The sequence below is a fragment of the Molothrus aeneus genome, chromosome 14 (assembly GCF_037042795.1).
Source record: "Molothrus aeneus isolate 106 chromosome 14, BPBGC_Maene_1.0, whole genome shotgun sequence".
Taxonomy (NCBI): domain Eukaryota; kingdom Metazoa; phylum Chordata; class Aves; order Passeriformes; family Icteridae; genus Molothrus; species Molothrus aeneus.
In genome coordinates this window covers 7,275,220-7,290,693 of record NC_089659.1, presented here as the reverse complement: position 1 = coordinate 7,290,693, position 15,474 = coordinate 7,275,220, and the positions used below count along the sequence as shown (strand labels likewise).

Below are 15,474 nucleotides of genomic sequence, written 5' to 3'. Positions count from 1 at the left end.
ACCAGATTGAGGATGCACAGAACTCATATGCATCTACCAAGGAGGCTTCTCTTTCAAAAGATCAGGTGTCTTCTCAGACAAGAACTTTCTCAGATGTTAAGCTTTGTCCACTGACTCATCTTAATAGGAAGCTCTTTAAGGCAAAAACTACCTTTGGGCCCTCAACAGGTTCCCTGCCAGTCTGCAGATCAGGGTGACATGGCCTTTGCTGCAAACCAGGGCCCTGATGTGGCAATAAACTTCAGTGTAAACTCAAACAGAGCTCTATGAGTACCTGTATTCCAAAGCCGTATCCAAACCAAAGGTAAACAAATAATTTTTACAGATTAATGAGATCCCTTGCATGCTTAAAATTCAACAATGTAATTTAAGCACTTTCTGATGCAGTAAGCCATTGAATTGATTAAAATCATATACACATCTCATCATATTCACTTCAGGAGAGACTCTTTTATTCCAGAAATCTCAACATATACTTATTTCTCAGTGGTCCAACCAGACCAATGACTAAACTGGGCCATTATATATGCCTAAAGAAAGATCCACAGGAGCTTTGCAACTCAAGTGGCAACCTGTGGGAATGCCTCTGTAAGGGAGGAGGAAGGAGAACAGGCTGGCAGGGCACAAGCCTAAGTGATCCCTCACTGAGCTCTTATGACGTTCTTACTCCAAAGTCTGTCCTGCTGATTCTTCTTACCAAGAAGAGACATTAGTCTGGACTCAGAAATAGAAACCTGGAATTACACAGTTTCAGAGCTTCTTTGTAACCATGACCAAACTACTTTAATCTCCTTGCTTCCGTTTCCCTGCCTTTATTAATAAAGCCGAGGGAGTAAAACTTACTTCACCTAACTCATACATCTTTTGTGAAGATGAAATGCTTGCTCTGTGTAAAGTACTTGGAAGATGAAAGACATCAAGTAAATATTAATCATAGTCACCACACCTACCAACAGGATCTTCAGTACACTGATTTGGATCCGTGCTTGAAGAGGCTTTCTTTGTGCAGTTCAGGAACTATGCTTTCTTGGAGTAGTAGAGCTGAATTAAAGCTAATCAGGAATTCCCATGTTAATTGGCCATCTAGCATTCACAAGATCATAAGAAGGATGATGCTTCCATTTCAAAAGACAGCACAGTGCCACAAAATGAATTACATCAAACTGGCTGAAGCCCATTTACAGCATGGTCATGGAGGAAACTATTGGAGTTCATCCACCGACATTCATCTCAGGGCATACACACTTGTAAATCAGCTCCTATTCAGTAATGAAATGTCGAGTGACTCATTCTTTCTACATTTGAAAAAGCTCTCAGAGAGAACCAAAGAGTCTTTTACTTTCATGTCTGCTTTTATAAACACTGAATTACATCTCCTTACTTCAGGGAAGCTACAATGCTTCAGAACCAGCTGTAAAAGAGAACATTACCGTCCTTGGTTCACAGAATCCAAGGCCACCTTAAGATCCCAAATTGCTGTAGAAGGAGATTTGGAAAGATGTTTAATTAGCAGCTCAGATGATCCTCTGACCTAGCTTCCCAGTGCACAGCAAGGTGCACTGGTCTCATGCAGACATGCCCCTGAGGCTGGCCCAGGGAGGGCTGGCCCAGGGAAAGCTGGCCTGGGGCAGGCTGGCAGTGCTGCTCCGGGCACTTCTGCTGTTCCATGTGTGTCAAGGGCCAGATTATTTACTTAACATCTTAAGCAACTTCTGCAGCTCAAACTCAGCTCACGCAGCCATTGCTGTCCTGCTGGCAGTGAGCTGCAGTTTGGCCAGGTGAAAGCTGCCCTCACTCTTTCTGCCTGAACCAGCGAATTCACAGAATAAGGACAGCAGGGCAGTCATACCTTGACTTTTGCCTCAGTGTTAGCACCAGCTCACATGCAAGGGGCACATCCTGCAGCTGCACAGGGAACAGCAGCTGTGTTTCAGCCAGCTGTGCGATACCTGGGCTACCCCAGCCCTGTGCTCACCCAAAGAAAAGTCGTTCTGACAAAACAAACCCAACCAAGCCATGCCTGTGATCACAGGGAGTGCTGTTCCCTGCCACAGCTCTGCTGCCTCTGGAGAGGTGACACCAGGTGAGATCCCAGCAGCAGGGCAACCACAACAAAGGCATGAAGGGAAGAGTACAAGGAAAAAACAAGGGTTGCAAACTTAAAAGAGACAACAGAAATAAAGAAAAACAGTGCCTGGAAGTCAGTGTCCAAGGAGCACAGAACAAGTTTGCACACAGGAAGCACTTACTGCTTGAATGGAAGTCGTAGGAGATGCTGGACCTTGTGGACCAGGCACGTGAGAGATTCCAGCCTTACTGAGGCAGTTCTGGACCTGCTGCGCCTCCATCATCTCCCAGATACCTGCCCAGTTTCCTTAGCTCTTCTGTCTCCTTGGCTTTGCCCTCCCCTTGGTCCCAGCCCATCCCAGCTCTCTCTCCCCTGCCATTGCCTCCTTGCACTTTGGACCTCTTCACCTCAAGCTCTGAGGTTCTCCATGTGTGGCTGCAGCAGCCCCAGCCTGCGCGGCCGGTGCTGGCAGTGCTGGGCTCCAGCAGGATGAATGCACAAACAAACAAGCTACACTACCAACACAGCTATGCTCCTAAAGGAAATGACCACTGGATGTTATTGCATAACCCTTCTGAATAATGAACGTGTATTTCTTGAAAATACATGCCACCTAATCCCCTTGGCATTGCAGACATGAACCACAGGATAGTAATTTAAGTTAATCAAGCCCTAAGCTCCATGCAAAGTTTAACAGTTTGCTTCACTACAGTTTGAGAAGCAGATGGCAAAGCACTCAGTGGCACATTTTCTGCCATTCTTGTACAAAGGGCTGTACCTGTTTCTGTTCCAGGCACGAACACCAACAAATGGATGTTTGCTGGGCTAGCTGGCCACTGAATACCCTGAAATAACATACATGTAGATGCTCCACAGGGAGGTCTTGTGGGCAGCCAGAATTGGTCATTTCCTGGCTAGTTTGCCATTACTGCCATTCTTAGATATGATAAAATTAAAGCTACAGGCTAGCAGAAGGCTCTTTGTAAGTAATCCGGGTCTGATCTGCACAAGTACCCACATCCACAGGCAGTTCCATGCAGACAAGCAGTACAGGTTTTCTTACTCAACACCACTTGACACTGCTGCTGTAGCTCACAGTACTTCTATGTATACTGTCTTCCAAATGACTCTGCCTGGCAGAAACCAGTCTGAGGGTGGCATTTGGATTTCAAACCACCTCTGTGGACAGTCACTGAAATGCTCTATTTCTGGCTAGTTTGTGGGATGCCGGGCTGGGGGAGAGAAGAACTGAAAAGGGGAAAATAGAAATTCGTAGATAATGTTTAAGGCCAAAATGATTCTAAAGAAAGGGCAATTCAGATGGCCTAAGTCAAGCTTTTTCTAGGTATGTAGAGAGAATGGGAAGCACGGTGGTGAGCAATGAACAGTTTATCCTGAGACATTCAACATCTTCATAATTTATAAACAGCAGAAAAAAACCCACACTTCTCCTTCAAAACAGGGAGCTGAGCCCCCAGCATGCAGCTAATGGTGGTGTGCACAGGGGATGTACTTACACTAATTGACTGGGCCATGGCCACGGCTGCCCCAAGCATTTCTGGAACCAGCATTTCTACAGCAGCACCGAGCAGAAATGCTTCACGTTTATTAACTTGTTTGGTTTTGATTGTTGTATTGGCTCCCCAATCCCAAGGCACTCAGATTTATTCTTTTAGCTTAACACTACAAAGTAATCAAATCACTCCGTTACAGCTGACAGACTGTGGGAGCCCTGAAGGGGAGGGGAGAGCGCCGTCAGAAGAAACAGCTACATTTTCTCTTTCATCCTTCACACTTGCCCTAAACTTCAGATTTGACTCATCTACATTTCTGGAATTCAAGAATATTGAACTTTAACTGACATGGGAAGTTATTTGAAGATGCAGGACTTTCACTTGAAATTAAGTCTGATCTACCTCCTGGGATCAGGGACCAAGATTCACGTCTTGTAAGCACTGAAAAGCCCAAATGCACTCTCATTCTGCTTCAAGTCAAACACAAGTGTTGCTGCAACCAAGAAAACATCTTTCCAATGCTATGTAAATTCAAACCAACAAATTCATACCTAAGAAGAGGAGATGAGATGGAAGATTCAAACATGCCTTTGTGCCCTTCCATCAAACGTGCAGAATAGGTAAGAACAGGAAGACAAAAGAGATGGCTCAGAGAGTCAAGATTAATATGGAAATGGAGGAAAAGGGCATGCCTTGGGCTGGATTTTGTCTGTCTCTCTTCAGTACAATTTATTTTCAGCTTTACGCTATGCAGTATTAGAAAATGCTTAGCACACAACACTTGATGTGGAAGACAAAGAAATTTTTTTTGATTTAGATGAATTCCAATGTCCTTGTCTAATGTTACCCAATGCAAAATTAGAAAGAAATTACTGCTTGCTTGGTCATGTGTTTTTAAAAATAATTTGAATGACCGACTGCTTAAAGTATGGACAGGGTCCTCTGTTATTAAAATCCAAACAAAGTCTGTACTCAAATTGACAGGGTAAAACTTGAAGAAAATCCTCCAATGGGTTTCTTTAATTGAGAAAAACAAACAAAAAAACCCATGAAGCCTGTGAACAAACAGTCTTACAGGCTTTGGACTTAATATACCAACAATGTCAAGCATTTCAATGCAGTAGCATCAAAACTAGATATTTACTGCTTGGTAGTGAGTAACCCTTTGAAAAGGGAGGAACAAAAATTCCTTTTTAATGAGTCACCATTTGACAGTCAGAGATCAAAACCTTTTGCCTGTATTTCTGACTACAAGATTGTATAAACTTGAGTTTTTCTCTCTGTGAATTTATTTAAATCAACACAAGTAATTAAGAAAACAAGTAAGTTAAGGTAACAGAAAAAGTGAGGTCCTTAAAAGTACCTGACCCTCAGCAAGATCTACTGGGTTACTAAAGTATCAAATACATTCAGAAACTATTTAGTTATATAAACTTGGACTTGTCAAAAACCTAATAAGATTTTAAGTATCTAGTCCAAGCAAAGTGAAATTATACTCAGTATCCATCCTGATAACCACATGAAACGAGTGATACAGATTTATTCTTAAACTAATGTGAATGTTTACATACTAATGCTTGGGGACAAAGCTACTGGTGTGTTTGGAACTTTTACAAATGTCTTTATAAAATATTGACTTTTTTACTATTGCAAAAACTTAAACCTGTGAAGACCCTTGACAGAGAATGAAACATTAAAATACATGCCTGAGCGTAGATGCCATTTTTATCTTTAAATATATTCTTTATCCCTACATGAAATTCTGAAGTTTCAGCAAAAAGAAAGATACTATAATGCCATATCAGGGGGAAAAATAAAAAATAAAAAAAATCCACCTAAGTTGGCATTACAGCAAAGAAATAAAACTGTTGTTCACAGTGAGGGATGCTTCCAGTAGGATATACCTGCCTTTATTTTGAATATAATTTCCAACAATTTGAAAGGACCCTAAAGACCTCAGCTGGTAAAAAGCACTGATTATTTAACTAGTTAAGGATACTTAGTGTGAAGGTAAAGGTAAAGCACCATCATTCCCATTTTACAATGGACAATAAGAACCTAGGAACTATTTACTCTTAAAATTGCCTCCAGCAATACATACATACAGATATTCAGGCCCTTTGAAAAAAAAATGTGGACAACTTTGAAATTAGAATAAGCATTACTCAGCCTTGGCTTGTTATATTAAAACTGATATCCACAAAAAATCCCACTTGCTCCACAGAGCTTTCAAACCATCCTGAACTTCTGACCAGTGAGAGCATCTCCAAACCTGACTGTCAGCTCAGGAACCACCCTGTCCCTCTCATCAGTCGATCTTAATTCATGTTCGATTTACTCGTAGATTGGAAGTAATTAGAGTAAATAACCACTGTAACTGGTTACAGTTTGGGAATTGAGAGAACTGAAGAAAGAATTCAGAGAAATAATTTGATCTACTACTGTAAAGAGAATCAATCATCACTTTCCTTTCATTAGTCTTTTTGGCAATCTGTGTCACTGTTGTCACAAGCCTGGATAACGATGCCACATTAATTCTCCTTTTGAGAAAGGAAATACAGGATGTGACTCTGTAACTGTGTCCTACCTGACCTTGGGGAATCTTTAGGGGAAGTTTCCCATCAAATGCACCTACAGTTTTCACTGGAGGAGAATTACTGAGCTGGGCCCATGCTTTGTACCTCAAATGCACGACACAAAAACATACAACCAATCTTCTGCTTCCATTTGAAATAAACTATTAGTACATAACCAATGGTTTTTAAAATCCAATGTTACATGAGAAATTACATTTTCAGAGTTAAAATTACATTTTTAACAAGCCTGGCTCAGAGTTGATGAACACGGTGCTGGATGACAAAACCCCTACTGCACATTTCTGATGTAAAACCAACAACCTTTAGCTACATTCTAGCTACATTTCCCTAAACAGGAGATAGCCTGCATTTCCCAAGCCTAACCTTTCCAAAAGGAAAAAAACCAGCAACTGACACCTTTGTTGCAAATATTACAGAATTGGAAAAGAAGAAAGTCATCCCATGTTTTGTAACAGGAGCAGACTCACTCTCTTCTTTCAAGACAGCAGGCTGCTCTCAGTGTGAACTGTGGCACTGCTGATGTCACTGTGAGCAGGGACAAGAGGACATACGGCCTTTTGTACTGTTCCCATGATGCCGCATGTTAAAAAAACCCAAAACTCAAAAATCATTATCCAGGCTGGAAGAAGCCCAAGCCATCATAAATGTTTGTTTACTGCAATTTGGCAGACCTTTTGAGAAAAAACAACAAACTACACTTAGATATGTAATCCTAACCCAAAATGTCAGATGGGAATCAAGCAGAAATCATGCCATTATTTTGAGGAAACCATGAATTATTTGGGGGAAACTTTTGCTGAGATGCTTATTTGAGTGTTTCTCTGTAAGTAGATATCACTTCTATTACTGTGGCTATAACTAACGACTTAACAACACTATTTACACTAGTACTGTTGTATCATTAGAAACAACAAGATTATGTACTTTAATTCTAATGCCAGCACAATTATTTTAACACCAAGTGTGTCAGATCTGACTCTGTACCCCCTAAATTAATTTCAGAGTAGTGGCTAAATAAAATGACATACTTCTTTGTGCTTTTGTTACAACACGCTCATGTGCAGCAAACTGTGAAGAAAATGTAGTAATTAGAGGTTAAATTAATCCCTGACAGACAGGCAGCTTAGTAAAGCTGGGCCCTCTTCAGAAAACAGAGCATAAAGCCTGCCAGTCTTTCAGAATTAGGCACAAAGAACAGGGAAGATTGGCAAGTCCCTCACTGCTGTGATCCAACCGAAGGGATGGAATGCTGAGAAGTCGGTGTAAGGCTTGGAGCAGCCAATACTACCAGGCAGATCTTGTGACAAATGTGATTTAGAGCTCCAAGGGATTGTTGCTGCAGCCGCTCCAACTGCCTGATCAGGATCAACCACTTGAAATTACAGACAGTCTTTTGCCCAGCAGAACAGGCTTCTAACCACCGTGTAATCTACCTCGAGACATTAATAAAAGCCAACAATGGCATTATATTTCACAACATAACTAGAAAGTTACCTTGCTGCTTTGGATTTTAATGCAGGTAATGGGTTTCATTGCCCTCAACAGAGTAAATGTGCTGGGTTACTCTGAAAGCAATAAATAGGTAGGTCTGGGGTAGGTGTAACTCTCAAACCTGCTCAGAGTTTTGAGGTACTTAATTCTAGAGAAAAAGAAACTTACACAGAAAAGAAAAACCATGCAAGAAGAAAGAGGCAGCCAGATCATGATGATGACACCCAGTAAGTATTTATTTTCTATGTGTGTCAGCAGAGGTAAATGTTTTTCCCAATCTCTCTAGCTGTGGCACATGAAAGTAGCCAGGTTTTAAATCCATGCAAGCACAGCCTGTTATCAACAGGGGGGTAACTGAAGGGCACCTGTTCAGTGCTGTGCGAGAAAGCATCTTGGCTCCTGTGCTGGCAAACCCTGGTGCAGGAATTGCAGAGGCACCACTGCCTCCATGCCCACCAGATACCTTCCCTCCAAAGGTGGAAGGCACAAGGAACAGGATTCTCCCTGGGCTGATGCTGCTGTCAAGAGATTGCCTGATGTGGGATGACACCTGGCCCTGCAGAGGGAACCTCGATCCTGCCTGCACCAGGCTGAGAACCCAGCTGGCCCTGACCAAATGGGAAGGCACGACAGGCACCTGCAGCGTGATCACCAAGAAAATAAAAAGAACCCCAAAACCAAATGGGAAACAAGCAAAGTGCCTTTATTACAATTAAAGTCAAGCAGGGAGCCTGCAGAGATTGCACATCTATTTGGAAGTGCTTTAACAGCACCAGCATTTCTGTACTACCCAGATCATCAATTATTAACAAATCAGGACATGCCTGATGGGGTACTTATGTAACACTCCTTTATCAATAAAACTGCCAAATCCCTTCAGGGAAAAGCACCGTGGCTCTCAACAAGTCACAATATGACACCTTCCTCTGGACAGGACACTCCAGTGAATTCTGGTCTGCCCCTCCTCAGTATGGCCACCCATTCCCAAAGAGGAATCCTGGGCAGCCCAGCAGCCCCTGCCAGAGGCCCAGGGTGCACCCCAGCCTCCCGTGAGCAGCAGCCCTTTAATCAGGTCAGTGCTTATCAATGGCTCATTGTAGCCATGAGGCAGCTCCGAGCCAAGGCCATATGAAATCCTGCATCCTGCTGCATCTCCCACGCCTGGGCCCCACGGATACAGCCTCCAGCCACACACTCCCTGGGCACAGCAAGTGTCCTCCAGCCAGCCCAGCTGCCTAGTGGGTAGGGAGGGCAGGAAGGAAACCCACAGCTCTTTCCTCTGCTCTTCCCTTTGGGCACAACAGGTTCTCCACAGGAGCAAAGAGCCAGGTAAAACTCGTCCATCAGAGATATACACCGAGCCCTGCTTTGCTTCCAGTCAGCTTCCCCCATCAGGTGAGAATGAGCAGGGTGCAGGCACACAACAATTCCCTGTCTGTACTGAAGGGCCTGATCCTTGAGCCCAAAATTATTGGATCAAATCTGAGCCTCATCCACTACAAAATGGAAAAGTACTGCTAGGCTAGGCCCTGGAAGGAGAAAGCTGGGTGTACTCTCCTACCACCCTACCCAATGAACACCTTGCAGTTAACCCAGGGTGCACACCAGGGGTAACAGCTCTGAAAGACCTACTCCAACTTGGCAAGTAAGTGCTGCACAAAATAAGTATTTTCTTCTTAAAGGAAGGTAATGACTTGGTAATACTTTTTCCTCTATTTAATAAAATGAAAAATATTACCAGTGAGAAGGGCTCCCAAGAGGAATAAATACTCCTTTCAACTCATTTGAAACTTACCCCAGTCTGACTGCACTGCTCTCTGGCAGTGTAACTGGCAACTTCTGAAACCATGGCGTCACATCCTGAGAGCCACAAGCCCTGCTTATGCTGTCACCCTGAGATATACTTCCATTGTGAACTAACAGGCCAGTCCATAGCAACTGCAATGAGAAATATCTACCAGAAGACAAGGACATAAAGTGAAACCTCTAAATGACAAAGACTTCAGTTTTCTGTGCAAAGCACTAGCAGTGATAATACAGAACAAGGGAAGGAGACTGTGATACAAGCACAGACTGTTTTGCACTTTCCCTTCAGCTGCTGGCAGTCCTGAAACGGGTTACACAAAGTTAAAATTGTGGTACTGATCACTGCCTGTTCTACAGGGCTGTTTTTAAAAAATAAACAGCATTTTTCTATTTCTGTTTTCACTTAAAACAATATTCCAGTATCTTCCAAAACCCAGTCCAATCCTGAAACAACCCTAATGTAGGCAGCACTATACACCCAACCAGTTTCATCACGTATTTTTTCAGTGATTGCCTTTTAGGGGTGCACAACACAAAACTTACTACAAGCACATAGTGGTATCATGCACATTCGGCATTTTACAGCTGTGCTCTAAAGTTCCCCTTCAAAATTACTGGCAAGGAAGGAAGTTCTGTGTAATTTTAGCACTCAACATCTGAAAAAATTAGAAATGTCCCAACTGTTCTTTGATATGTAGAAAAGAACAGTTGAAAAACTTACAGTTGACTGGTGCTACCTAGGTTACCCATCAATGGCATTGAGACTGGTATATTATTAAGAGAGGTGTATGATGGGAATTGGTTTATTGTGCTGATCCATAGTAACCAACTCCTGTTCGTCCATCATTTATCTCTCTCACCAGCGACATATGGGTTTGTCTATTCACACTCTCAGCATTCTCTCTGCTCCAACAAACAGTCAGCCTTTTCTGCTGGGATAAGGAGATTTTTTAGTTACATCCATTATATGCGTATCAACATTTATGGCAGGAAGATAATTGCCAAAGAGCTCAGGGGGATAAAAGCTCCCTCTTTATAACACAAACCCCCTTAAAAAATCAATATTGATATAAAACAGTTCAACACAAAGCCTTGGTGTGTCTTCTGCTTCCTTCACTTCAAAATGCTGGTTTTGGGGGTTTTTTTAAACATTGCAAGTCAAACTGGAACATCAGGTAGAAAGCCTTCATAGTGAGTTACATCACTGTTCTTCCCACAGAGGATGATATAGCACTGTACAATATTAATTGTTCCTCAAAGAAGTTTGCAGCAAATGTGTCAGATATAAAGAGGGCTCCTTGGAGAGGTGCCAGCACCATTTAAACTGATTTAGCTATCTTTATTTGGAGACCGTACCAATTACTAATGAATCGTAACTTACAGTCACCTTCGCCTAAACGCTGAAAAACGCTGACACAGCCAGCACCAGGGAACAATGAAAACCTGGGGATTCTGCCCCTCTCCCTATTTCAGGAGCTCAACCTTCTATTACTCCATACCCCAGTTTGGATAAACCCATTTGTCACAGCTTCTGCACTATTTACTTCACTTTCCCATGGCTATGTACTCATAAAAGTTATTTTAAGGCAACTTTTATCAGAGTAGCAAGTAACATAGAACATTTATTGATTAAATTACAGGGAACCAGTGAGTTGCACTGTACTTAACCTACAGGACAATTTAGGGATTTTTCTTACTGTTATTCTTGCCCTTGTGTTTCCTTCTGCCTCCCTAACTTTTGTCATTCTCATGAAGCCCATTATTGGGTCCGTGCTTGTCCTACAGTCACACCCAGGCAGGTTAGTGACCTCTTAAGTCAGGGCAAGAGTATCACCTTGACACCTGGGATCACGAACTCTTGCAGTAAATTTTCCTGCATATTCAGAAATCATCTAGCACAATAGCTTCTTAATCCCGTTTTAAATCTCCAAATGCTGCAACACTGTAACATTTACAAGGGGGTCAGTAAAAAACATTGTATTTATTAAACACTCCTACCTGTGTTAAGAGGAAGTCATAAAAAAAAAATAAATTAAAATATAACTACTACTACTAATTAATTGCCAATCCCTCTCCAAACCCTCTAACAATTACTTTAGCTTTAAAAAAATCCAAGACACTTTACAGTTCAAAATACTTTATTACAAGGGACCAAAAGCAAAGCCCTGACAATATGTGCTTTTCTGATTTTGAAGTATTACTTAAAAGGAATAAAAATAGAGCTGAAAAACCACATGTAAAAAAGAGAATAAACCTCTCAGAAAATAAAAAGCTGGATTGAATTTGAGCTGCTCAATTGAGAACATTGAACAGCTTTTCACTCACTCGAGGGCTGTTAACTGCATGTTACCTGCCTTACAGTACAGACTATTTGTTTTTTATCCCTGAGCAACAGACTATTTCCTGGTTGAGTTTAAAAACTCTGTGACGTTCCAATATCAACCCACACATGTGTGTCACTGTCAACGTCAGTCGCAGGAAAACATTAGAAGTCACCCCTTGCTAATGCTTTCCTAACATGGAATTTCCTTGTACCTCACCCCCCAGCCCACCTCCTCCTTCAGCTGAGAGCATCCTTCCCAAAGTGCATTTTTTTTCTCCCTTCTAAACATATGGCAGGGAGAGAGGACTGAAAATGGGCAGTGCCAGCACTAGATCGCTGCTTTTTTAGGTGCTCGCGTGTAACTTACTCAAACTGCTCACGCTGCCTCGCACGGGGCGAGCGCGGCCGCGGGGAAAAGCCCCCCGTGCATGGGGGCTTCCCCCTCTCCCCGGGGCGAGGCTTCCCCCGGGCACTGTCGGTGCCTCCCGCCGCTGTCGGTGCTCCCGGCAGGCAGCTCCGCCCCGGGAGCGGGAGGGCACGAACCGGGCAGCCCGTTCGGGGGATGCCGGTGCGCCGGGGGAGGCAGCACCCAGCTGCCGGGACCGGCGGGTTCAAGGCCGTTCCGGCTCCCTGTCTCCCGGAGGCACCATATGGTCCATCTTGCACATCAGCAGCTTTATTTCCCCATCAGCTCGGCCCAGAGGGGGAGCTCCGGGAGCAGCAGCCGCCCCCTGCCCCGCAGCCCCCCGGGGCACCGGCATTAGGCATTACCCAGGGATTACGGGGCTAAGTAGGGGAAGACTCGCGTTATATAACCGGGGGAGCGTTCCGCCCTCACGGCGCTCCCACAGCCCGCCCTCCGCCCCAGCCGGGGCGGCCGCACGGCGGCGGGGGGGGGAGCCCGGCGCCTCCCTCCGCCCCCGGCCCGCGGAAGGGGCCAGACGCAGTTAATCCCCCCGCTGGCGGGGCGGGGGAGGCACCGCGGGGTGCCCCCGCTGCCCGAGGAGGAGGAGGAGGAGGAGGAGGAGGCGGCGGCGGCGGCGGAGGAAAGCTCTTCCAGGAGGCTCCTCACAAGCCGCCGGTGCTCGCGGCGTTCAGCGGCTTCCGACGGGACGAGGCGAGACGAGAGGAGCCGGCCGCGCGTCCCCCGCACGCCGCACCGGGGACCTGCCCGCCCGACCGCGCCAGGCCGCGGCTCCGCGGCGCCTCCCGCCCCGCTCCCCGGCCCCGGGCTCCGCCGCCCCCCCGCCGGGAGCACCGTGGAAAACAAAAGCGGCCTTTTAATTTATTGTTCCGGGGGGGAGGCCGGAGGGGGCGGGGGGGGGGGCGGTGTGAAAGGAAATCAAAGCCCGTTTTCTTCCCAGAAACGGCCGTTCTCCCCGGGATCCCTCCGAGTCACCCTGGTGACAACCCCCCTCCAGCCAAAGACGAACAAAAGCCACGGTGCCCCCGGCACCGGCGCTCCTCCGGGCCGAGCAACAGGCCGGGAGAGGCGGCGGAGGAGGGACCGGGAGGAGGGACCGGCTATTGACGGGGGAGAGGGGCAGCCCCTGCCCTGGGGGGGGACGTGGGACCGAGCCAGCGAGCGCCGTGTTTACCCTGCCATTGCGCTGAGCCCCGATCTTAACCACAGCATCAGAAACCAAAACAGTTTAAAGCGTGAGTCAGCACGCGTTTTGTTCACGCGTTCTGTTCCGAGCACACGGACGGACGGACGGACGGACGGACGGACGGACGGCAGCAGCGCCCGCACTCGGGGCTGCTCCCGCACACGCGCTCCCGCAGCTCGGGCTCAGCGCCGCGCTCCACGCTCCCGTCAGCAACAACCCAGGGCTCCTTCGGGGCTCGGACGAGCCTTTTGTTCACAATCCTGCCTATCGAACGTGCGCTTCAGGTTCCCAAAATAACCAGGCACGCGGCTGCCAACGCAAATACCAGGAATTATTTAAAAAATGATACTAGAGGGACCACCGCTAGCCCCTCCACGCGTGACACCCTGCCGGCGGAGTCCCCGGGCGATGACGGGTTTATCCTCCCCTGCCTGTCTGATCCAAGTTTAGCTGGAAATCCCCGGACGATGGCTGAGCCGGCCCGGCCGCACTGACACGAGAACCCGCGGGCTGGCGGTGCCGGGCGCACCGGCGGGTCCCCGCTCCCGCTCGCCCCCGACAGCATCCACCGCCTCTTCCCGCAGCATCCAGCGGCTCTGCCCGCAGCCCAGCGCGTCACCACCCGAGCAATGACACGGAAACCCTCGGAGCGTCCCCCGCTGCCGCGCACTGCCTGCCCCGCCGCCGTGCCCGGGACCGCACCGCACCGCAAATCACCTTCTTCACCACCATTTTAAAGCCCACGGACCCCCTCCCTCCTGTCCTCCTCTCCGTGGTCCGACTTCAGCTCTGACCAGAATGGAGGGCGAAATTCCCCCCTCAAGTTTCTGTCCCCTTTCCCTCCGGCGGCCCCGGCACACGGGACCCGCGGGCAGAGCCAGCCCAAGGTGGGCACTTTCTTGAACCGCCCCTGCAAACTTTCCAGCTTGGCTGCGACCGTGCCGAGCCCGGTGAGCAACTGTTCCGAGGGTGTTTAAGTCCTTTTAAACCAGCTCCTACTTTCCCAGCCCATATCGATTTCAAATGCTACTTACTGGAATATGTGGCTCCATCCGTGGTGCTTCTACCCGCTGGGAAACCAGCAGCATCTTGGACTGGGAATCAGCCGGCTTTTAGATCCACTTTGGCTGTATTGAGCAAACCCAGCGCCGCAGAGGACTCGCAGCCTGTTTTCTCCTTTTAGGTTCCAGACAAGTTCATCCTGGCGTTGCAGTTTGCTAATGATTCACTGTCTGTCTCGATCTGCTCACTACATTTCCATCAACCCACAGCTTCCTCACTTAGAAGGTGGAGTTTGTGGGGTTTAAGTTACTGATAGGCATATCTAAGTGCTGTGTCACTCAAAGAGGAGGAGACACACACACACTCACACACACAGCCCGCACACTCACACACACGAACGGCGCCAGGCTTAAAGGGGAAGTAACACTTTCTTCTCTACAGAAATTGGACACCTCACAGATCCAAGGATTTAATTTTTTTTTCTCCGTGCATGAAGGCGAAAATTAACCAGCCAATGGTCAAAATGTTAACACACAAAAAGCTGCTTAGAATGTTTAGCACCTTCCTTGTAGACCTTCAAATTCATTTAGTACAAAGTCAGGTCAGAAAGCTACTGGCAATTAATAGATTTTTTTTTCCTTCCAAATCAAAGTGATCAAATCACTGAAAAGAGAGCCCAAAGCATGAAGTGTAAAGGTTTGAGTTATTCTTACAGAATGTAGTTTCCTGTCCCTTGGTGACATAGTTTGTTCAGCACTCTTAACACAAAAGGGTTAAACTCATTTCGCCCAGGTGAACCCAGGTTAGGAAGAAGGAAACAGCAGAGTTCTTTCATTTTCATCTTTTGTGCTATGTACATGTCTTTTTGAAGACAGACACAATTCCAAATAGAGAGCTCTCATAAAGCCACGCACTTCTCATATGACTATAAATGTGCTTGCTACAAGCTGCAACCTCTGAATACTAATTTTGATAGACCATCAACTGAAAGCTGAGAACCTATTCAGAACTCCTCTTGGACTGTGCAGAAAGAACTGGGAAGAGCAAGCTGCAGGCAGCTAGG

The 15,474-nt window shown here is 46.2% G+C and overlaps 1 protein-coding gene across 1 annotated transcript in view; it reads right to left on the bottom strand.

The window, feature by feature from the left end:
* The window catches only part of MAMLD1 (mastermind like domain containing 1), an 81,931-nt gene extending 67,220 nt beyond the window's left edge, over window positions 1–14,711 (bottom strand). The window contains exon 1 of the mRNA XM_066559212.1: window positions 14,444–14,711. Within this exon, the coding sequence (XP_066415309.1) occupies window positions 14,444–14,497 (54 nt within the window). The 5' untranslated portion in view covers window positions 14,498–14,711. The remainder of the gene's footprint in view (window positions 1–14,443) is intronic.
* Between the last annotated feature and the right edge of the window lie 763 nt (window positions 14,712–15,474).